The sequence below is a fragment of the Heloderma suspectum genome, chromosome 15 (assembly GCF_057233095.1).
Source record: "Heloderma suspectum isolate Gila_16-S chromosome 15, 16-S_ref, whole genome shotgun sequence".
NCBI classification, from domain to species: Eukaryota; Metazoa; Chordata; class Lepidosauria; order Squamata; family Helodermatidae; genus Heloderma; species Heloderma suspectum.
Genome location: NC_139472.1, coordinates 5145795 through 5169891, shown reverse-complemented (window position 1 = coordinate 5169891; position 24097 = coordinate 5145795). Strand labels below are relative to the sequence as shown.

At 46.3% G+C, this 24097-nt stretch overlaps 1 protein-coding gene across 5 annotated transcripts in view; it reads left to right on the top strand.

Moving 5' to 3' along the window:
- The window catches only part of LOC146335234 (tyrosine-protein phosphatase non-receptor type 11-like), a 70440-nt gene extending 46996 nt beyond the window's left edge, over positions 1-23444 (top strand). For 3 of the 5 annotated variants that reach the window (XM_084821906.1, XM_084821909.1, XM_084821907.1), the window contains 12 exons: positions 1465-1584; positions 1838-1951; positions 3637-3733; positions 4968-5047; positions 8065-8220; positions 10988-11119; positions 12293-12447; positions 14880-14947; positions 15268-15419; positions 18764-18864; positions 19386-19510; positions 23090-23444. In XM_084821906.1, the coding sequence (XP_084678032.1) occupies positions 1465-1584; positions 1838-1951; positions 3637-3733; positions 4968-5047; positions 8065-8220; positions 10988-11119; positions 12293-12447; positions 14880-14947; positions 15268-15419; positions 18764-18864; positions 19386-19470 (1260 nt within the window). In that variant the 3' untranslated portion in view covers positions 19471-19510; positions 23090-23444. The remainder of the gene's footprint in view (positions 1-1464; positions 1585-1837; positions 1952-3636; positions 3734-4967; positions 5048-8064; positions 8221-10987; positions 11120-12292; positions 12448-14879; positions 14948-15267; positions 15420-18763; positions 18865-19385; positions 19511-23089) is intronic. The other 2 variants (XM_084821908.1, XM_084821910.1) reach the window with 1 other exon arrangement.
- Positions 23445-24097: the final 653 nt, after the last annotated feature.

The following is a 24097-nucleotide window of genomic DNA, read 5'->3' as shown; positions in this document are numbered from 1 at the left end:
AGTTCTATTTTAAGAGCCCCCCAAATGTGGCTGCCTCTGTTGAGCCAAGACACAACTTCTTGATTTGTTAATCGTGCTTGGTTCAAGTTGCTCAAAGTGTTTGCTTATTTATTTGTGAGTATCGATAACCCGCTTACATGGAAAGTTTTCAAAGCGGTGTGCAGTTTGTAGAACCGTACGAATACAGACCAATACATAGACTATATCGGACCTACAGAAGATGGCCGGCTACACTACGCAGGGAAGGCTTGCGAAAGGGCGTTCTGAACGTCTTGGACCGCACGTATGTTCCGTTGCAATCGAGGTTGCTCGGTTGAAAGGAAGAAATGTTTCATTTAAAAAAGAAAGGAAAAGAAGCTTTTCTAGGGCTGAATGCTACCAGAAACCACTATTCTAACATGGAAGGATGGAGAATTTGCTTCCTCCCCCACACCCCACCACCAGTGTGTGAGGAAAGTGTAGCTACTGCATCGTATGGAAACAAACCCTCCATGTGATCAACAAGAGGCTTGGACCTAAGCTTTATACATGCTCAGAGGCACTCCCATCCATTGTGCCATATAATCTTAGAGAAATGTGAATGTAAGGATCTGAACTCAGGTCTCCCCAGTCCAAGTGTGATAGAGAACCTGATTATCCAACAGAGAACTTTCCTCCTCTGCTGCTTTTCTGTGACATCAGAGCAGCCTCTGCCAATCACTGCCCAAAGTTGTGTCTTAGTGAATTGCAATGTCGAGATCTCAGAGTCACATGCATGGGTGGTTATCTTATTCACCCCCCCTTCAGAAAAGCTGGTACAGCATAGTGATCAAAAGACAAAGTTATAAACGGGATTCTCCGTACTTTGAACCTTATCTCTGCTGTGAACCTGGCAGGCAGACCCTTCTCTCTCGGCCTCAGTTCCCCATCTGTGAAATGGGGATAATACACCACTGATCTACCTTGCAGGGTTGCTGTACAGATTACATGTATGTAGATTGTTTTGAACATTGCAATGTAGCTGTATAAATGTACGCTTAATTCTATCACCTAATAATAATTTAATAATAATTAATAGTTTAATGATAATATAGCAGTATAATAGTTCTACAAGTTAATTTATATTCTTAATCCATTAATATATTCATGGCGTAACAGTGGTTTTACTTTCCTTCTCCTCTCTCAACATTTTATCCTCTCAACAACCCTTTGAAGTGGATCACTCGGTGAAGCTTCATGGCTGAGTGGAGATTTGAACTTGCATCTCCACAGCCCTAGTCTAAAACTCTAACCACTACACCACACCGCCTTTCAAGTTAGCCAGAGGTGAGACCCAAGGCCATCCACTGAGCAAGGATTTGAATGGGCCTCTCTGCAGTCCAGATCGATCTCTCTTTCCCTGCAACTAGACCACACTGGTTCTCAAGAAGTTAGAGCTCCTTTTTGGTGGTCATGCAATTATAACTCTGCCTTTTCCCCACGCAGCTGGATGGGAAATACGACGTTGGGGGCGGCGAGCGTTTTGACACCCTCACGGACTTGGTGGAGCACTATAAGAAAAACCCCATGGTGGAGAAATCCGGGGCAGTTGTACACCTGAAACAGGTAATGTGGCAGCAACAGTCCACATAAGATCACCTTGAGAGGGCTCTGACCATAAAGGTGGCCTAAAAAGAATGTTAAATAAATAAAATAAGATCGGAATCCAGAGAAGCAGGGCTGTGTTCTGTGTTGGGAGATGCTGCTTCAAATGTGTGGTGTCTTCTGCAGTCATCCCCTTCATCTCCCATCCTCTCTCTTCTTGGCCCTTCGTGGTGTGGGGTTGTCATCTGTTCAGCCCTCTTTCTCTCTCCTGTAGCCCTTCAACGCCACCCGAATCATCGCAGCCAACATCGAGAACCGAGTGAAGGAGCTGAACAAAATGGCGGACCACAGTGAGAAGGCCAAGCAAGGATTCTGGGAGGAGTTTGAGGTACAGGAACGGTTTCGAGCTACGGCGTCCTTTATTTACATGATCGGGGTCAGCACCCAGCTTCCTTCACCGCTGCCACAGCCCACCGCTGACACGTGCCGTGCCCCCTTCAAACATGGTCTAGCCATCATATTAATTTCCCAGAATGCTTTTACCTAATGTTTATCTGGTGCATTGTGGGAAATTAAGATGGCAGCTAGCGCCAGCCACCTGGTGCTGCTGGGGGCGCTACTGATGCCCGTTGTTGCTGGCTAAACCAAGCAGGGCCCACCGATGGAGGAGAAGGGGGTCCATCAGAAGGCAGTGATGCCTTTGCGGCAGAATTTGGGGCAGACGTCTGGGGCCCACTCAGTAGAAAGCGCAGGAGGGTCCCCAAACGCAGCAGGCCTGGGGTATCAAATTTTGAAGTCAGTGAATTAGTACACATTACCAACCTAAGAGAAGCAGGAGAGCATGGGAGCCTTTGGCCCAAAAACTATCTGACTGTACCACTGACTTTGCCCAGGGTTCTGCTCAAAATTGTAACCAGTTCTGTATACAGTACTTAGACTGAACGTGAATATTCAGGGACCACTGTGCTGCCCAGAACAGGTCAAACCCATGTGAATGATATAGATGTAGGGGTGTGTGTGTGTGTGTGTGTGTGTGTGTATGTATGAGAGAGAGAGAGAGAGAATCCTTTGTCGTTCATTTTGGATGTAGCTTTGTCTGGTTTCTCTCCTCACCACGCATAACAGAGTTCAATGGATCCTTCTCCAGGCTAGCAGTGAGCTATGCAAGATGGCGGATTTTCTTCAGCACCCTTGCAGGAAGAACTACAATTCCCAGTGTTCCTGGGATGGGGCGGTGGGGGGAAGCCATCATGGGCCAAGAGTGCCAGAACTGATTCGTTAATGACGATGAATTTTCCAGAAAACAAAACTTTAGAGTTAGGGGAGATATCTAGGGGAAACTCTCCTAAATATTGTAATTGCCTCAGATTATAGGTTGGGGGGTTTGCCTCATCCACCCCTCACAATGTACATATTTATTTATTTATTATGTTTCTATACCACCCAATAGCCAGAGCTCTCTGAGGGGGAGTGCGGGTGGGAGTATCTATGACATGGCTTATTAGTTTTGGTATTGAGCCTAATAATAATAATACTAATAATAATAATAAATAATAATAATAATAGTAATAATAGAAGTAGTAGTAGTAGTAATAATATAGTGGCAAAGGGTTTGGGCAATGTGCCGCAAAGTCCCCAGTTAAAATCTCCATTGTCGGCCATAAAGGCTGTGGTTTTAAATGTTACGTTGTTGCTGTCTTTAAGTTTTGTTGTGTGCTACCTTGGGAGGGTTTATTCTGAGAAGTGGTGTATAATTTTTAAAAAATAAATACATAAAATTCTCTTCTATGACATCGAATCTGTGTGGTGGTGATCTACGATTTGGGGATATTGACCTACCTTGCAGGGTGGGTTTGTAATGTCGAATGATTCAGGCTGCTTTAGGGTGCAGTCCTATGCATGTTCAGAGAGAAAAAAGTGCTACAACTCCCAGCATTCCCCAGCCAGCAGGGGCTGGCTGGGGAATGCTGGGAATGGTAGGCCTTTTTTCTGTCTGAACATGCATAGGACTGACCCCTTAAAACACTGAGTGAATGCCAAGCATTGTAATGATAATGATTGAATGCCCCACAGATGTTACAGCAACAGGAGTGTAAATTCCTCTACCCCAGGAAGGAGGGGCAGCGTCTCGAGAGCAAAGCAAAGAACCGCTACAAGAACATCCTTCCCTGTAAGTAATGGAGACATGTATTTATTCAGAGCACGACCCTTTGCGTGCTTAGAGAGAAAAATGTCTTACAACTCCCAGAGTTCCCCAGCCTGCAAATGACCTGCAAGTCCTAGCGTTCCCCAGCCAGCACGGCATTACATCTGTTGCTGGGGAATATGGGCGGGAGGGTGCTGCTGCGCTCATGCCCTGCTTGTGGGTTTCCTGGTGGCAGCTGGCCGGCCACTGTGTGAACAGAATGCTGGACTGGATGGACCCTTGGTCTGATCCAGCAGGGCTCTTCTGACGTTCTTATGGAAGTTGAAGGACTTTTTCTTGTCTAAACATGCATAGGATCCCGCCCTTAATGTATTAAATGCCTCCTAAAATTTATCTAGGTGGTGTACGGCACAATTTCAAACATCATAACAACACAATAAAATACTGTGTGATGTCAATAAAAACGATAATGCCATATAAAACTCATAGACATACTGGCGCGGCATAAAGTAAAATGTAAGGATGCAAAAACGAAAGCCACCATCCGAAGCAAGAGTTAAAATCCACACTGCAGGGATTAACATCGTTGATCTTCAACACTGAGGCTAAAATCCAACATAAGTCCTACTTGAATTAGACCCATTGAAATGAATAGTACTTAAGTTCGTCATGACTAACTTGCCACATAGGACTTTTGTTGGATTTTACCCTAAGGGTGCAGTCCTATGCATGTTTAGATGGCGGGGGGAGACCTATAGCTCCTGAGGAATGCTGGGCATTGTAGTACTTAGGAGTTGAAGGACTTTTTCCTGTCTAAACATGCATAGGATTGCACTCTAAAAATACCAAACTACTTAAAGCCCAGGAGAACAGAAATGTTAGCCTGGCACCAAAAAGATAGTTGTTGCGTGGTGTAAGTCAATGGAGTCAATACACCAGGATCTGTGTTGCGTATTTGTTTCTCTCTGCTAATTGGTTTGATTGTATGTGTTGTAGTTTAGTGTTTTATTATATTTTATTGTTTTAATATTGATACCTGTCCTGAGATTTATTTATTTTTTATGAAGGGCACGATATAAATAGAATTCAATAAATGAAGTGAGGATGGGCACGATGAACTCCTTGGAGGGACGATGGGATATAAATGCAATCAATAAATCTGATTTCTTCAGTGACCCTCTAATCTAGGTGGAGACAGTGTCTGGGGGTGGGGTGCATGTGCTGTGGGGCTCCTCACATCTTGTTCTTCATCTCGTAGTTGACACGACACGAGTGACTCTCCGAGATGTGGATGAGAGCGTTCCGGGTTCCGATTACATCAACGCCAATTATATTAAGGTGAGCAGGAAAGGTGTGGTGTTGGAATTGGAGGGGAGGGAGGCAGGGCTTAATCTGGACCTGGGATTTAAGCCCATAGGCTCTGCTTTGAAATAATGGGTGCCTCTGAGCACGGCCAGAGAAGGCCTTTACTTCCAAACCTCTTTCAGGGGAGAAGATAACATGTTCACGTGGAGCTCAACCCCAGGGCATCAAGAGTACAAATTTATGCAGTGTGTTTTTCTGTCTGTTTATTACACATGCATCTTGTCTTTCCCCACCCAAGTAGCTCAAGATGGCATGCATAGGTCACCTCTTCCATTTTATCCTCATGACAGCCCTGTGAGGTGGGTTAGGCTGAGAAATCATGGCTATCTTAAAGGCACCCAGTGAGCTTTATGGCTGGGTGCTTGGGATTTAATCCTATCCTGTCATTAATTCATTCAGAAGTGAGGAAACTTTTTCCCACCGAGGTCCAAACTGCAGGTCAATTCCTGTTAGGGTCCGCATTGCAGCAGCGGGTGGAGCAAGGCCCAAATGTGGGTGGAGCCAGACCTCTTTCAAATTTAACATTGATTAGGTTGACTAGTGGGGGGGCGGTCTCATGGAGGGAGCAGAACGAAAAATTATTTGTTGCAGGCAATTACGGAAGCAGTCAAAATTTAGTCAATACTTTGCTGTGCTTAACCAGCAATTGTCTTTCTCTCTGGGTGCTGCTTTACCCATAAATTGGATTTCTCATGTTGAATTTCTAGTTTTCTCAAGATGATTAATTTTTTGGGCCACTATAAATACACAGTTTAGCCCTGGGATCTCCAATGCGCTGTCCATGGGCCTCAAATGTGCCCACAGACACCTCTCTTGGTCCCCACCAGGCTCCCTGCCAGTTCTGATTTTAATTCTATTTCCTAAGATTTTTAAAATTATTTTTTTTAAACTGCAAGGCTGGCCTGCAAAGCAAAGTGCTGCCCTCCAGGGCCATCTCTCTTTGGGTTCGAAAGAGTGCTTTTGCATTTTGGAGCTCAGACGCCAGCTCTGTCTTGTATTTAGGCTCTCGGACAACAAGTGACTTTTCTTTTAGGATCGCCAGTTTCCCTTCTGGGAAATGGCTATTTTATGACCGGCCATGCCTACCATGGCAGCCATTTTGTGAATGGATAAGCCCCTCCCCCACGGCAGCCATTTTGTGAGAGCACACACCATACACACTCAAAATTCCAAATGTGCCCACTGACCCAAAAAGGTTGCAGACCCCGAAGTGATGTGCTGCTAGATCTAAACCTACAAGAAATGGTGGTCATTCCAATGTATCCCAGGCAGGCCCGGTCAGTTTCAGCTAGTCCTGGGCCTGCACCCTACATACGCCTAGTTCTCTAGCTCAGGAGGTGTGCAGAAGGAAGATCCAGCTAGGTCCATAGGTAGGTCTCTGGGTGCTCTGCAGTTAATTGGCAGGAAATTCCGATTCCCAGTTCTTTAACGATCACAGCAACAAAATGACCCCTCCTGTCGTAAATTATTCTGCTGAAATGAAGAAAGCTTTGGGTGACTAGGAGCAGATTTTTGTGTGTGGAAAGGCTGTGAGCTCCATCTAATTTTGGTATTCCACTCTCAAACAAATCCTTGGGCTCAGAATTCTTTAATTTGAAGTGGATGTCTTTTGCATTGAGCTGCAGTAGAGTTCTAGTAAAAAACAACCAAACTAAAACCTGAAAGCCTGAGGCTTGCCCACTCCTAGGGATGTTTGAGAAATGTGTTTCAATCTGTTTTTGATCACGGTTTTACCCAATTTGCACCTTCTTGGACGAACTCAGACGCAGTCTGCGGTTGAGGTCCATATATTTCCGAGCTTGCAATGTGATTATATATTTCCGAGCTATGTGATTATATATTTCCAGTTGAGGTCCATATATTTGTGATTATTTATTTCCAAGCTATGTGATTATATATTTCCAGTTGAGGTCCATATATTTGTGATTATTTATTTCCAAGCTATGTGATTACATATTTCTGGTTGAGGTCCATATATTTCCGAGCTTGCCGTGTGAATTGCGGACCAACCAAAATGCGTCTGACATCAGGCATACACTCGAAAAATGCGTCGTTTTGAAAAATGTGCACAAATATGCTTTAATCAATGGGAGAAGAATGTGTGCATTGCAAAGATGTGCACCATTGATGTTCACATTTGGAAAAATACACATAGACTTCCATGCAACAAGAAAAAAAAACCCAAAGTTTGCAATCTGATACATAGTTGAGTTGGAATGATCTTCAAGATGGAATTTGGAGGACTTCTGTGAGCTTGGGTTTTGCTGATTTGCACATCTCTACCCACCCCTAATCTAGAGGCGCAAGGAGAGGAAGGTGGCCGCAGTAGGAAGAAATGAAAGCTTCAGGTCGAAGCAATAGTGTCCCCATGCTTTTGGTATGGATGGAGATGTTTTGTCAATTAATTCTAGCATTGTAAACGGGGCTGCAAGCAGTTATTAGGGCTAGTCCAAAAGATTAATCAAGTATAACTTCATCAACTAGATTCAGCACAGACCCATACAGATCAGTGGGGTTGCAAATGAAGGCTACGCTCATAAAGAACTTTATGTATTCTTCAGTATCACAGAGAAAGTCATGCACAATTTTGTTTTAAGGATAGAATCTGGCTGGCTGGCTGGCTGGCTGGCTGGCTGGCTGGCTGGGTGGCTGGCTGGGTGGATGGATGGATGGATGGATGGATGGATGGATGGATGGATGAGAAATGGATAGCTTCACTACCAGAAATAAAAGTAGGATGAATGTAAGCAGCCCTCCCACTTTAAAAATGCTTTTAACTCTGGGCAAAAATGGTCTGTCTCCAGCCTAAATTTAATCAAATCAGTTAAAAGGCAGATGTTCAGTGAGTGAAAAAGTCTCTTAATTGGTTGATGGCTCGAATGGAAAGACATGTTGTCAGAGCCTGATCGAAAAAGGGCCTCCTTTATTATCAACACTTCCCTTTCATGAAACCCCCCCTCCCTGATTTCCCCCCCCCTGCTCTGTTCTAGAATGTTCCTGAAGATGGAAGGAGTTCTGAACACAGCAAAGTCTACATTGCCACCCAGGGCTGCCTCCAAACCACGGTGAACGACTTTTGGGCGATGGTGTACCAAGAGAGCACTCACGTCATCGTCATGACGACCAAGGAAGTGGAGCGAGGGAGGGTGAGCGCGCCGGCCATCCCCCAGGAACGTAACCTTGCTGGTTTTACGTTCCATTTGTGACCCATTCTACCCTCTCATTCTTCATATAACATATGAAATTGCACGTCTACCACTTAAGAGGTAATGCTCCCCCACATGAATTCCTTTCATGTAGAAAGCTAGTGCTTCAGGGCAAAAACTCTGCCAAAGCTTTATCCGTTGTGTGCTTGATTTCTACATGCAAGGATTTTTTTTTTTAATGGGGAGGAGCATTCTTCATAATCAGGGCTGGCTTATAAGAGATTTTGCTGCCTGAGGCAAGGGACAAAATAGTGCCCACCCACCCCAATTCTATATACAGAAGGCAACACTGGCCTGGATGGGATAGTGTCCTGTACTGCATTTGATGGCAGCAGGCTAATTTAGGGCAGGAGTGGACAGAAGGTAGATCTCCAGATGTTTGGGCCTACAACTCCCAGCATTTAGCCATGGTGGCAAGGGCTTCTGGAAGCTGAAGTCCAAAACATCTGGAGATCTACCTTCTGCCCATCCCTCTCTTAGATGGTGCAGAGCGGGCCACATAGCTCACACACCTGTATTCTTACACCTTGCCACCCCTCAGCACCTGCCGCCTGAGGCAGCTGCCTCACTCTGCCTAATAGTAGGGCTGGCCCTGTTCATAATGTGTAAAAAAAAGCCCTGAGACGTTTGGCCTACATTACTTTTCCAGCCGAAGGCCCTCTCCATTTGGAGAAGACATGTGAATGGCAACAGTGGATATTTTGACAGATTTGTTCAGGGGGCAGGGAAGGGGAAGTCGATACTTCTGAGAAATGCCCCTTGAGCATCCTTGAAATATTTGAACATAAGAAGGGCCATCTAGCCCAGCAGCTTGTGGTAGCCAGCCAGATATCTATTCACTGGTATACAACCCCTGAACATGGAGGTTCTGCATAGCCACCCCATGACTAGAAGCCATTGATAGACCTGTCCTCCAGAAATTTGGCCAGTCGTTCTTTTAAGTAATTTAAGCCAGGGGTGCAGAACCTCTTTCAGCTTAAGGGCTGGCTTCCATTTTGGAGAAGCTTTGGGGGGGCTGCATTCCAGTGGTGGGTGGAGCTGAAGGCAAAAGGTCGGGGGACAAAAAAAAAACACAACATTCTATTTTAGCTTAAACCTCTCACTTCCAGTCACTAAGCTTTAGGAGAGGCATTACAGCCTTTTAGAACAAGGGGAAAAAACTGCACAAGAGCCAAGAAACCAGCAAACTGTCTGGGAAAGAGGGTGGAGCCAGGAGAAAAGGGCGTGGCTACCTGGGGAACCCTGGAGGGCCAGTTTACAACCCCAGGTAGGCTGAATTTGGGCCCCAGACCTAACATCCTGCACCTCTGATCCAAGCTATTGGCCACCTTGTGGCACTGGGCTCTGCAAATTGTGTTCCCAGTCCATATCCATCTTGAATTCCTGCACTGTTTACGTTGCATATCCCATGTTTTTTAAAAGCTCAAAAAACATAAAATACGAGTAAACATAGTCTACCTTGGGTTGGGGAAGAAGACCCCAAATGGAAGACAGCCAAGCAGTTCTGCCCATCAAACACCCGTCTGATATATTGCATGCAGGTGGGTGAGCGATGAGCAGCGCTGTGTTGGTGTCAGATGTGTTCTGATGCTCATAGCCTTGTTGGGTTGAAGCACAGCTTGGAGAGCTAACCAGGGCTCCCTTACGTTCTCCGCATGTCAGGACGAGGAAGGGGGTTATAATTAGAGTTTGATGAGCTTGAACAACCTCTTCAAAAGAGAGCTTGAAAGAGAGCCAGCGCGAAGCCCGGCTGATCATTATCATGCCATTCAACAGTCTTATTAACTCGCTTGTGCGTGCAGCGCTTCTCCCCTCTTGCTCTGTTTGGAAAGTGTTGGGGCTGCTTGTTATTTATTGGTTGTTGGTGTGCCCCCTTCCCACCACCCCACAGTTTCCAGATTGTACCCCGTGCCCAGGGCTGGCCCTACCATAAGGCAGAGTGAAGCAGTGGCCTAAAGTGGCAGATGCTGGGAGGTGGCCACAAGGACGTTGGAGGACAGAGTTGTGTGTGCTGTGGTTTTCTATGTGCCCCTTAAGCTATCCTGCTGCCTTGCGTGGGGTGGAGGACGCTGTCCCATCGCCGGTGCTGAAGAATATTTCCACTCCAAGTCCAGTTGTTCATGTGACCCCCCCCCCAATGCTTGGTCACCTACACAGCAGCCTATCCTAGTCTAATAATAATAGAGACTGGACCAAGCTAAAAATATATCTCCAGGAACCTGTTCTTTCTGTACTGATGCATACATAGGGATGGGTGATCATGTAACGTATGAGCTCACTGAGGTGGTCCAAATTCCTCCTCAAAGCTGTTTGCCTCATTCATGTTCCTGAATGCAAGTATCTTTTCTTTTTCTCTCTCTGTTGGGGAAAAAATGTGCATTTTTCAATTGGGAAAATGCACAGTTTTTAAATAAAAAAGAAGTGCACATTTTTTCCCAATCAAAAATGCACCTTTCCCCTATAGGCTAAAATATGAACATACAGATTGGGGGGGATGCACATTGGTGCAAAAGTGCATTGTTAGACATGAACGTGAGTTCAGGAAATTGTGGAAATTTGTGCTCCTATTGCATTCGGGGTTGCGAACAGAATGTGGTCGTATGATTTGCGAACAGGAATGAAATTCTCCTAGATCCCTATTGATCCACAAGTGGATCTCCCTAATGGAATTCAATCAATCACTTTCTCTGTGTGTGTGTGTCTCCAGAATAAATGTTTCCGCTACTGGCCGGATAGAAACGGCACCAAAGAATACGGTTACATCAGCGTGACGAACGTCAGCGAGCGAGAAGCTCAGGGTTACCACATCCGGGAACTAGAGATTGCACGGACGGACAGGGTGAGATGCCACCTTTTCCCGCCCTTCAGAGAACAGCCTGTTTTACAAGGTTTACTGTATTTCCCCCATTTGAACCCACTAGACTCTCTTCTGAATGTGGACAGACTCTTGCGTTTCAACTTTAAAAACTCATTCGGCGAATCCAGGGCTGAGGATAAGCAGCTGCCTTATAGGAAAAAGTGGAAAACATAATGATGGGGGTGAAATTTGGAAATCTTCCTGCTTTTTTTTTTAACAAAAAATCAAAGTCAAGCTTCTTGCCCTCTGAAGTTTCAAAGTGTTCACCTGAGCAACACCTGTGGAAATTTTTGAAACCAGGGGAATGGCTCAATAAGATTTCTGCTAGTTTATATTGGGACTCCAGTGCCCCGTTCTATGCTTATATTTTATTGTTCATATTTTTTTTTCTATTTTATTTGTCGTAGCCCCTCGCCTGTTTTTGTAACCAGCAGAACAGTAAACATTGCAAAATGAAAAGATGCCGGAAAAAGAGGAAAGCATGCAAATGGTTTCAATTGGCGTCATGTCTGCGGGTCACTCAGTCCTCCTGTCTGGGGCACAGAGTTTGGATTCCTTTGATGCAGAATTTATGTTTTAGCAGGGAGTATTCACCGCCCGGGTATACTGAAGTGGCATCCACAGCCTTTGTGGTGATTCCCCCCCACATGTGCCCTGTGCCACTTCATGAACTACCTCCGCCTATTTCAGCTCATGTCCAGTAACTGGGCCTGAGTGCCAGTTCGTGCCCAGCTTGCAGTAACTCGCTCTGTGGCTTTTGGGTGTGCAGCCTTTGTTCTCCATTTCAGTGACCCCAGTGGGTTCTTGACCCAGAACCTGGGACATCGTACCACAGTCAGCATGTCCCCTGTTAGCATCCACCCCACCCTACAAGAATTGATGCGTCAGAGGTACATGGACAGGAGAGCATGAGTGGGAGCCCTTGTCACTGTCTAACTTCAGCTGTGTTTGGTTTCTACTGTGCAAATATTTACCAAGTTCCAGTTGCGCCATTGCTTGACCCACGGTTTTGCCAGCAGCAACACTTCATGCTTTCCCCCACCCGCCTTCCCAAAATCAGCTAGAGATGCGTGCACTCCCCCCATCCCACAACACTTGGAGCAGTGCCTCTGTTTGGCCTTACAAAGCCTCTCCTCCGTCTTTCAAACTCAACAGGAAGAGCGGCCCAGACAGATCAAGCACTTCCAGTACTTCAGCTGGCCAGATCACGGAGTCCCCAACGAGCCGGGAGGAGTCCTCAGTTTTCTGGATCAAGTCAACAGAGCGCAAAGGAGCGTTCCAGACACTGGGCCAATCGTGGTGCACTGCAGGTGAGTGGGCAGCAGAGGGCGATGCGGAGCTGGGCCGCCTCGACTCCAGAGGTTGGGAGCATGGGGAATTTGCTGGGGCTCCATGTTTGGCAGAGGGGCCGCTCCCCCATGGCGCACCCAACAAGATTCTCCTACAAGGGAAGTGCCTTTCTCTTCTACGGAAAATAGGGCCTTTTCTGCAGTGGCACCCTGATTTTGGAATGCCCTCCCACAGGAGGTGACCTAGTACCAACGCTGTATATATTTTTGGAACTAGGTTAAAACCTTTTTATCTGCACAGGCAGTTAAATGATGGATAACATAGCGTTAAACCTTAAATTTTGTATTCTTTTAAGCTGGTTGGGATAGTTTTTATGCCCCTTGATTTTGCTGCTTATGTTTTAAGTCGTTTTATGTCTTGAATGTTTAATTTTCATGTATACCACATACATAAACATAATACCTAAATGCATAATCCTCTTTGGGCTGAGGGTGTGATATCTAATTTTGTTATCCTGAACAAATAAAAACAACCGTTTTCAGTTTGCATACCTTGCCTCTTCCAGCCCCGCTCCAAAATCTTAGAGCCAACACTGCCACCTGGGACTAATGAACATCCTTCTTTCCCATCCCATATCACCCTCTTTTATATATAACAGGCCTCCCACAAGCCTCGTCACACTGCAGACAACTCCTCTGAGTCTTGTTGTCTTGCCTTCCGTTTCCCATCATCCCAGCGCGACCCCCATCCACCCCTGGGTTGGCTGTCTTGCAGGATGAGCTCTCAACACCAGCTATGACCTGAAGAGGGCACCCTAGTGCACACCCCAGAATCCTTTGCAACATGCAGAGGTTCCATGGCAGGAGTGTAAGGGTTCCTTCTCCTTGACAGGGGAAAGGGGATGGGGCCGAGGCCTTCTGAGACCCCCGGTACGCCGGTGGTTCTGCAGTCCTGTCATAGACAGTAAAAGGAAAAAGAGGCAGATAATTCAAACATTTTAAAGTGTCTGGAGTAGAGTGGAAAAGTGATTCAGTGATGGCTGGAAGCGGGGAGAATGGCTGTGTAGGCATGCGTAAGGCTTTGGGTCCTTGCATGAGGAATCCTCCTGAATTGTGTTTATTGAGTGCTTCGTAATCCTCTTAATCTGGTTAATCTCGAAGTGGAACACGCCAGTGAAAAGGGTTTCAGTGTTTGGTGTGTGTGTGCTTTCTCCTTCTCTCACATGATTAGCTCTCTGTAGGAGAGAGCTAGTCATGTGTAGGACAAAAAAACAATAGGTTTGGAACTGCAGGGAAGTAGATTTAGGTTGGTGGCTCTTAGAAGGACATAAGAACGTCAGAAGAGCCCTGTTGGATCAGGCCAAGGGTCCATCTAGTCCAGCATTCTGTTCACACAGCAGCCAACCAGCTGCCCACAGGAAACCCACAAGCAAGACATGACTGCAACAGCACCCCCCGCCCATGTTCCCCAGCAACTGGTGTACATAGGCTCACTGCCTCTGGTACTGGAGGTAGCATAGAGCTGTCAGGACTAGTCGCCATGGATAGCCTTCTCCTACATGAATTTGTCCATTGGTGGCCATCACCACATCCTGCGGAAGTGAATTCCATAGTTTATGCTGTGTGAAGGACTCCCCTTTGTCTGTCTTGAATCAAAGAGACATAAGCAGAGACCTGCTGGATCAGACCAAAAGCTCATCTACTCCAGCATCTGCATTCCCACAGCGGCCAACCAGATGCCTATCAGAAGCCCACAAGCAGAAGATGAGCGCAACGGCACGCTCCCACTCGGGGTCCCCAGCAACTGGGGATTCAGGTGGCTGCTGCCTCTAACTCTGGAGGAAGTACAGAGCCCTCGAGACTTGTAGCGTTTGTGAACCGCCCAGAGAGCTTCGGCTATTGGGCGGTATAGAAATGAAATAAACAAATAAATAGCCATTGCTAGTCTTCTCTTCCATGGAAGCATTCACTGGCTTCCTGCCCACTTCCTGGCTGCTGTGCAAGCGTCTTGCTGGCCGGGGATGAAGGGAGTTGTAGTCTAACCCATCTGGTTTAGACTACAACTCCCAGTTGGCAAAAGCCGCCCTATTGTGACTAAGCCAAAGTTATATTTGATGATGATGACTGAAATAGGTATTCTTCCCCTACTTACCTATGTCTCCATTTCCACCACTCCTTCCTCTGTTTCCATGTGTTAATTTTAGATTGTAAGCTGTTGGGGCAGGGCTCCTGTCAAACATGTTCTTTGCACAATGCCATGTATCTAGATGGAATCCCAAGAGGGCCCATGGGTCAGATCTGGCCCATGGGCCAAAGGTTCTGCACTCCTGATCGACATGATGAGTTAGTTCAGTGGGCTTTGGCTTAGCTCATCCGTGGGCTGTGTAGCCACTAGGCTGCTTAGAGACATTCCATCCTCTCTCTCTCTCTCTCTCTCTCTCTCATATCTCCAGTGCTGGGATAGGACGCACCGGCACGATCATCGTGATAGACATCCTGGTGGACACCATTCACAGGCAAGGTAAATGTACTAGCATAGTAGCTTCCATCTTGGGTTTTCCTCTCTCCCATTTTTTTTTTAATGATTTAGTTCATGTGGTAGAGTTTTGAATGTTTAATGCAGTCTTGTAAATAGCTACTCACCTATCACGAGTAGGAGTTGCATCCAGGTGACCAGGCAGCACAAGAATTGTATCCCCCACCCCAGTGGTAGCTCACAAATGACTAACTTAGGCACACCAGCTGCCTTGAGGAAATTCTGGGTTTTAGTGTGGGGTTGCTCTGTTCCCCCCACCCCAATAACACACGCCTCCCTGCATTGGCTTTCTGGCCCATAAGCAGGCTTGGACTGCGACATCGATATCCCCAAGACCATCCAAATGGTGCGAAGGCAGCGATCCGGGATGGTGCAAACGGAGGCGCAATACAAGTTTGTATACATGGCCGTCCAGCAGTACATCGCAACGGAACAGAAGGCACTAGAAGAGGAACAGGTAGGGGGTGTATTACTGCCCCATTGGGGGGCGTGACTGGAAGGTGTGTAAGGAGAGCTCTAGGACCATTTTCATTGGCTTTGTATTGGTTTCTGGGGTCAGTTCAAGAGCTGGTGTGGTGTAGTGGTTAGAGTGTTGGACGGGGACTCAGGAGACCCAGGTTCTAGTCCCCACTTGGCCATAAAGCCCACTGGGTGACTTTGGGCCAGTCACTGACTCTCAGCCTAACCTACAGGGTTGTTGTGAGGATGAAATGCAGAGGAGGGGGGCTCCTTGGAGGCAAGGCAGGACATAACTTCACAAATAAACAAACCTTGGCTCTTTAAAGTCCTAACTGGCCTGGGGCCAGGATCCCTCAGGCATCACCTTGTCCCATGTGGCCCTGCTTGAGACGTGTTCTTGGTTCCTGACTCTGGAAATGGCTTTTTTCAGTTGGGAAGAGATTCCAGAGTTTAGACCCTACAAGGGACATCCGCCTGGCCCCACCTTAGCCCGCTCTGAAGTTTTTATTTTCTTTCAACTATCCCTCTGCAGTAAAGGCTTTCCAAGGCAGCAGGCATGCATGAATAAAAACATGAAGCTGAACGTCATCTCATACTAGCAACGAAGTAAAACAGCAGCCTAAGAACATTGCTGGTATGAATGCCGTACCGTACAATGTAAAACCATTAAAAGGGAATTGGCAGGAGCTTAAACAGTTACATATTTCTGAAATCACAGTCCGGCAGCTAAAAGGAGATTGAAAGTAGTGGCATTTCATGATCCATTTAAAAGCTAATAAAGATGGAGCCAAAAGTCTGGGAGGGAGTTTCATAAATACGGGGCCGAGGGGAGGCTGGTGGCTCCGATGTCAGTGGGGCAGTGAATCTGCTCCGGGTTTTGGTTGGAGCTCTAAAAGAGCTATCCAAGATGCAAACCAACTTGGATAGATCCTTTAGAGTTCTGACTGAAACCCGGAGCGGATTCACAGCACCACTGACATTGGAGCCACCAGCCTCCACCAGATGTGTCCACGGAGAAAAGAACTATCAGTGGTGACGTTACTAGTCGCAATAGCTAGGAATGGAGCCTCCATCTTCAGAGGCGGTGTACCCTGATCATAAGGTGGTGTTGACAGAGAGCAGAGGGGCTCCATCTTGTCCTGGTTTTGGGGCAGTCTTTATGCACCACCCAAAAAAGAGGACGCAGAGCATGAAGATGTGTATAAAATTTGATCTGCGTAGCTGGCATCAGAGACAGGGCCACCACTGAAAAAGGCCCTGTCTCTAATGCCAGCTAAGCAGATCAGTGCCAGCTCCAGGTCTGTGAGAGCCCTTGGGGAAGACACCCTCCGTGGGCCCCTCCCTCAGCGAATCGACCTTCTCACCGCCATTGTCACCAGCTGCACTTGCTCCTCCTCTTCCTCATCATTGCTCCCGTTTGCTTGATTGGCAGGCGGAGAGCCAGGGAGCAAGCCAGCCGTGGCATCTCCTGCTCCTCCTCCTCACCACCACCGTTCTCTGGGCCAGAGTGAGAGGCAGGTGAACAAGCAGGCTGCAATGGTGAAGAGGAGGAGCAAGTCCAGGAAGCTCTTGCCAGTGGGCCCCTGTTGGGGTGTGGGCCCTCGGCAGCTGACCAAGTATGCTTACCCTTGGCGCCAGCCTGAAATCTGATTGATCTGGATAACGGCCTGCAAATGGGACCTTGGAGGCCAGTCATAAACCAGCTGTTAAGACTGTTCTCTGGCAGCAGCAATTTTAGTTAGCATCTCTCCGGGAATGGTGCATTAGTCTGCTGTTGCTGATGTGGGTTTTCGTGATTCTGTTTTTTACAGCTGTGTATTCAAATTGCTTTGAATTACGTTTTGAGTTATCGTTATTTTTAATCCTCCTCCATTGTATTATGGAAAGGTGGGGTATAAATAATCCTTCCCCAAACAAGTGCACTCTAGATATGTTGGGCTACAGCTCCCATTGGCCACAGTTGGCTGGGGATGGTGGGATTTGCAGTCCAGCTCATCTGGAGGGCACCAGATCTGGGAAGGCTGGTACAAAATGTCTGAATAAAATTTATTGAAATCAAATAGGTTTGAGTCTATTTGAGTCAATTCTCTGTGGTGCTGCCCTTTGGGGCTGGTTGGGGGTGTTATTTATGGGTAGGCTCTTCCTTCCAAATTGAGGCTTTGCACGGTCCTCTCCCTTGACTGCTCCCGCAAGATGTAGTGGTGGCCATGAGCTCAGATACCTTTTATATTAGACAAATTCATAAAAGGAAACTGTATCAATGACCTGGTTTGCACATAACGCTAAGCCATAGTATAGTTTGTTGAAATCTGGCTTGTCGCTGTGTCTGAACCCATCCCTGCAAACAAACCATGGTTTGTTAACCAGCTACAAATCACAAATTGAAACCATGGTTTGCTGTTGGCTTATGAAGTCTGGCTTGTTTAAACCATGGCTTGTCATGATGGCTGAACCCAGAACCATGGCTGATTATCCCTGGCTTGTTTGCGCTGCTGTCTGCCCTGAAATGGAGGCGCCCAGCCTGGAAATGAAACCGCTCTGAAGGCTGGCAAAATGGCCAGGAGAGTAACAAACCAGAAACAGGGAAAAGAAGCCACAGTTTATTTGCTCATCTGCAAGACAATTCATGGATAAAGCAACAAGCTGTGGTTAACATAAATCATGGCTTAGTTTTACAGGCGAATGCAGCCAGTGCCTATTGGTCATGATGGCTACATGCGGCCCCCTGGGTTCAGAGGCAGTGTGTGTCTGGAGGCCAGTTCCTGAGGGGCAACAGCAGGAGGGGGCTATTGCCCTCATGCCTTGCTGTGGACTTCCCAAGGTCTTCTGGTCGGCCTCTGTGGAAAAGTGATGGACTAGAAGGACTTTGGGTTTGATTTAGCAGTAGGTCATGTGCCCGAGTGCTTAATCAGTCACACTTTAGAAATGGCCCAGAGAAGGAGAGCAGAGCCCCAGATCCAGAGTCTAAATCTGGCCCTCCAGGTTTCCCCAGAAGACCCCACCCCCTTTCCCTGGCCCCACCCTCTTTCCCCCAATCACCAATCATTTGGTGGTTTCCCCCCTTTTGTGAATTCTTTCTCCATCCTAAAAGGTTGAAATGCCTCTCCTAAAGCTTAGTTGCTGGGAGGAAGAGCTTGAAGCTAAAACATGCTGGTATTTTTGGCTTTGGGGCCCTGCCCTCTTTGCCTTTGGCCCCGCCCACCACTGGACTGTGGCCCCCAAGAATGTCTCCAAAATGGAATTTGGCCCTTGGGCTGAAAGACATTCTGGCCCCCACCCCATCCCGGCCCAGAGGGTTGGAGGTGTGGAACCCATCGAACCATTCCCATTGTCTCCTTTCAGAGAAATTTGAGGAAGGAGAAAGAATACTTGAACATCCGATACCCACCAATGGAGAAACCCAGAGGAAAAGCTCGCCCCCCTTCACCAAGGGTCCAGACGGGGTAAGCTGTTGGCTTGTTTGTTTATTATGAACATGTATTAATTATTAGCATTGGTTTTCTAAAAAGACGTCAAGGCAGTGCACAACAATTTAAAACAAAAAAGTCTTTTAACAGTAAGGAACAAAAAGAGTAAACCATGACTAACATGGTCACATAACTTGTTAGTTGCATAATGCTCGGGGGGTCACATAACTTGTTAGTTGCATAATGCTCAGGGGGTCACATAACTTGTTAGTTACTATGGTTGCCAAGTACAGAAGGTATTATTTCAGGGCGAGGTGGGGGCTGTGTAAGGGGAAAGTGACGGAGACAGTGGTACGCGTTGTGTTTGCCTTTGACACCTCCCCCTCCCACATTTCGAATGTGGCCCCCGAGAGCTTCTCCAAAATGGGATTTGGCCCTTGGCCCGAAAGAGGTTCTGCACCCCTGCTTTAAAGTGCTACAGCACACTTCATTGTGGCTGGCTTCGTTGTTTTTGTGTTTGGAGTTGATTTCGGTGACGTCCTCTTCTCTCTCTCCAGGGTTGATGATGAATCTGCCTCTGTATACGAGAACCTCAATGTCAAAACCACAAAGGTCTCAGGGATAAGCAAGTCTGGGAGATAGCGGCTTCAGAACAGAATGTGTACTGGTGGCTATAGAAGAGGTAGAGTGTGTGCGTGCGTTTTACTTTTCTACTCTTTTGAGATCTTTAGAGACATGTGTGGCATACAACTAAATGTTGCAGCGTGGAGTTGCAGCTCCTCTTCAAAATGTTGCAGTTCCTCTTCAATTTATTATTGTTGTTGTTAATATTTATTTAATATTGCATTTATATCCTGCCTTTTTTCCTCTTTCAAGGAACCCAAAGGGCAGCTTACATAGTCGTTGTCCTGCTCCCATTTTATTCTCACAACAGCCCTGTGAAGTAGGTTAGGCTGAGAGTCACCCAAACTCACCCGGTGAGCTTCATGGCTGAGTAGGAACTAGAACCCAGATCTCTTGTGTCCCAACACTCTAAGCACTATACCACACTGGCTCTTGATGTCTTTCTTTCTTTCTTTCTTTCTTTCTTTCTTTCTTTCTTTCTTTCTTTCGTATGTATTTCCATAATATTTGTCCTGCACTTTCAACATATATTTATGTTCCCAGGATGGCCAGCAAAGTAACAAGAAACAATATGCTTGTTCCCTCATTACTCTTTGGGAGCCAGTGTGGTGTAGCGGTGAGAGTGTTGGCCTGGGAGCCCGGAGATCCGGGTTCTAGTCTGCACTTGGCCATGGAAGCTCACTGGGTGGCTTTGGGCCAGTCACAGACTCTCAGCCCAACCCACCTCACAGGGTTGTTGTTGTGAGGATAAAATGGAGAGGAGGAGGATGACTATGTAAGATGCCCTTTAGGTTCCTTGCAAGAGGAAAAAAGGCAGGATGTAAATGCAATAAAAAAAATAATAAAGAATTCTTTCTTTGGGGGATAGCAGGGAGAAGATTTTGCTGCTGTCACGGGCCACATGAATTTTGCAGTGTGCGTATGTGTAGCAAAGTGCTAAAAACTCTTCCTTTTAAAATGTTTTGGCCTCTCCTTGGTAGTGTGACTATGGAGGCTGTCCTTATGAGTCCCGGCACTTCCAAATAGATGCAGTGATGCAGTGGTGTGCGTGTTCCCCACTTAAAGCTAGTGTTAGCTCTTTTCAGAGCAGAGCTGCTTCAGGGGCTGCTATTCCCCCCCCACACACACACACACATGCACCTCCTTGGCCACAATCCCTCAGACATAACATCATCCTGGAGAAAAAAATGGCATCCGCTACTGTGGGAAGAGAGACTGTGCCATTTCCATGTGACTAAGGGACATCACCTGGGTATCTTTGACCCTCCAGATGTTAAGGAACTATAAGTCCCAGCTAGGGATGTATGGATTTTGTAAAATCCGTTCCATCTCCATTTCACAGATTGTCAGGTGCCTTTTGTTCCACTGTCTGCTCATTGGCAGAATCGGATTTTTTCCAATTTCCTGAATTTGTGCAAATTCACCCTTGTGAAAATGGACAGATATTTATTTATTTATTTATTTATTTATTTCATTTCTATACAGCCCAATAGCCGAAGCTCTCTGGGCGGTTCACAAAAATTAAAACCAAACAACACACAATAAAACAATTTAAAATATATAGAACATTAAAACCACAATATAACAAATACAACCACAATAAAACCTAGCAGCAGTACAGGAGTTTAAATTACAGATTTAAAACAGCAAAGATAAAAATTTAGAAAGCTAAAATGCTAAAATGCCTGGGAAAATAAAAAGGTCTTCACCTGGCGCCGAAAGGAGTACAATGTAGGCGCCAGGCGAACCTCACTAGGGAGCTCATTCCAGAGCCGGGGTGCCACAACAGAAAAAGCCCTCCTCCTAGTAGCCACCCGCCTCACTTCCTTCGGCAGGGGCTCATGGAGAAGGGCCGCTGAGGATGATCTTCAGGTCCGGGCAGGCACATATGGGAGGAGGCGATCCTTCAGGTAACCTGGCCCCAAGCCGTTAAGGGCTTTGAATGTTAACACCAGCACTTTGAATCGGGCCCGGAAATGGACTGGCAGCCAGTGCAGCTGGAAAAGTACTGGCGTAATATGAGCTTGCAGGCCAGTCCCTGTTAACAATCTTGCTGCCCTATTTTGGACCAGCTGAAGTTTCCGGACCATTTTCAAAGGCAGCCCCACGTATAACACATTGCAGTAATCCAGACGAGAAGTTATCAGAGCATGGATAACTGTAGCTAGGCTATCTCTGTCCAGATAAGGGCGTAGTTGGTATACCAGCCTAAGCTGATAAAAAGTACTCCATGCCACTGAGTTCACCTGTGCCTCAAGTGACAGTTCTGGATCCAAGAGCACCCCCAAACTACGAACCTGATCCTTTAGGGGGAGTGCAACCCCCTCCAGAACAGGTTGAGTATCACCTAGCCGGGCAGACGAACCACCCACTAACAGTACCTCCGTCTTGTCTGGATTGAGTTTCAGTTATTGGCCCTCATCAAGTCCATTACCGTGCCCAGGCACTGATTCAGAACAGCCACTGTCTCACCTGGTTTTGATGAGAAAGAGAGGTAGAGCTGGGTGTCATCCGCATATTGATGGCACCTCAGCACACACCTCCGGATAACCTCCCCCAGCGGTTTCATGTAGATGTTAAACAGCATGGGGGATAAAATAGAGCCCTGTGGAACCCCATGGCACAATTGCCATAGCACAGAGCAATAATCCCCCAGCACCACCTTCTGGAATCGGCCATCCAAGTAGGAGCGGAACCACTGTAGTGCAGTGCCTCCAACTCCCAACCCAGACAACCTATCCAGAAGGATACCATGGTCGATGGTATCGAAAGCCGCTGAGAGGTCCAGGAGAATCAACAGGGTCGCACTCCCCCTGTTCCTCTCCCGGCAGAGGTCATCCCACAGGGCGATTCCCCTCCCCCACCCCCCATACACATTTTCATGCCATAGCCTATGGAGGAAATGCACATTTTTGGCCGGTTTTTAAATTTTACATCTTTTTCTATGACTAAATTTGTGTAAATTTCTGGAGAGTAAAACAAAAACTGGTTTACAAGTCTACGGAATTTGTGAGACTTGGGGAAAACTGGCCCATTGCAGAATCTGTAGGTAAGATTCATAGAAATCCAAACTCATTTGATTATGTTGCGGATTTCTCCGACATCCCTAGTCCTACCTTTTTCTCTCATTTTCTCATTTTTCCAGTCTTCAGTTTGTTCTGAATTTGAGAAGTTCAATTTGTTCTGAATTTTGAGAATATTCTTTAAAAGTTCAAATAAAAATTCATAGGCATTCTTGTACACATTTCTCCTAATATATGCCTATGTGTTTGCTTTTTTTGCCTACTATATGCATTTTTGCAAGCAATTTTTCCTAATATAATGCACTTTTGATGTTATTTTCCCTAATATGTACATTTTGGTATGCATTTTCCTTTTTAATTGGCAAAGTCCACTGCAAAATTCGGAGACGTGTGAATTTTGAAGGGCGAGTTTTGGTTTGCATAGTAGTTCAAAACTGCAAAATTACTCCTTGGTGGCACTGCCCGGATCTACCGTGGCTGCTGCTTGAAAAATAGTGAAGACCGCTGATGTAAGTGATCAAAATATAGAAATGGGCAGTGCTCGTCTTTAATTAGATTCTGATATTACACCAAATTGTGTCTTTTTCTTCTCTGTTTTTGTGTTTGTTTTTCAGGACTTACCGAGGGTTACCGCCACACTTCCTCTACATTCTGCCATCTCTGCCCATTGCTTGTTTTACCACCGGTTTGTGTCCTTCCATCCCCAAAGCACTTTGGATTCAGCACAGAAAACCCCCCAAAGCCATCTGACATGCTGCCAGCCACAGGGTTCAGCATCTGCTCCTTAGGAACAAACTTTGACTTAACTTATTCAGGAGAGACACACACTCGCCACCTCCACCCTTGATTTCAAGGATTTGCTGTTTTTACCTGCAAGTGCCTCTGGATGTCTATTATAGAGCCTACAAATCTCCTTTTAACTTGTTTTATACATATATGTATATATCTATAAAAAGCACACTAAGTTAATGACTGTCCTTTTTTTTTGAAGGGGGGGTGTAGCAACGAGGAAATATTAAAACGTTGTGAAAATATGAGGGCCAAAAATGCATTGTTACATTTAAATTGCATGTGATGGTGCAAGGTGAGTTATTCTTGATGGTGATGGATATTGCCACAGGGAACTCTCTTGTTCAGCATGCCAGCCAGCCATGTCCTTTTCAAGGATGCACCATTCCGATAGACAAGACTAGGGATGGGCAAAGGAACAATGTTTGGCATCTCTAGGATTCTCCAAACATAATTTCACCACTCGTCTTGGGCTGGATTCCTGTTTGTGATCACTGCTGTCTTCACACAAATGGGAAACTTGCACAAATCCAGCAGCGCTCGAATGAGAGATTTGCGGAGGTCTCTGAGATTTGCGCAGATTTCCTCCATAGGGTAAAGCCATACTGATTCAGTTGGTTGAGAAAATTTGCACAATTTAGGACATCTGCACAACTCAAACTGGGAACCGGGAATGAGACGAATGGGAGCACATTTTCGAGAATTTGCGAATATATTTGGCCGATGCATGTTCATATTTGAAGCTTCCAACGGGGTATGCTCACATGTTTTGCGAGCAAAAACAAAATGCTTGTACATCCCTCAACAGGACATAAAAAATGGCTAAAGTTAGT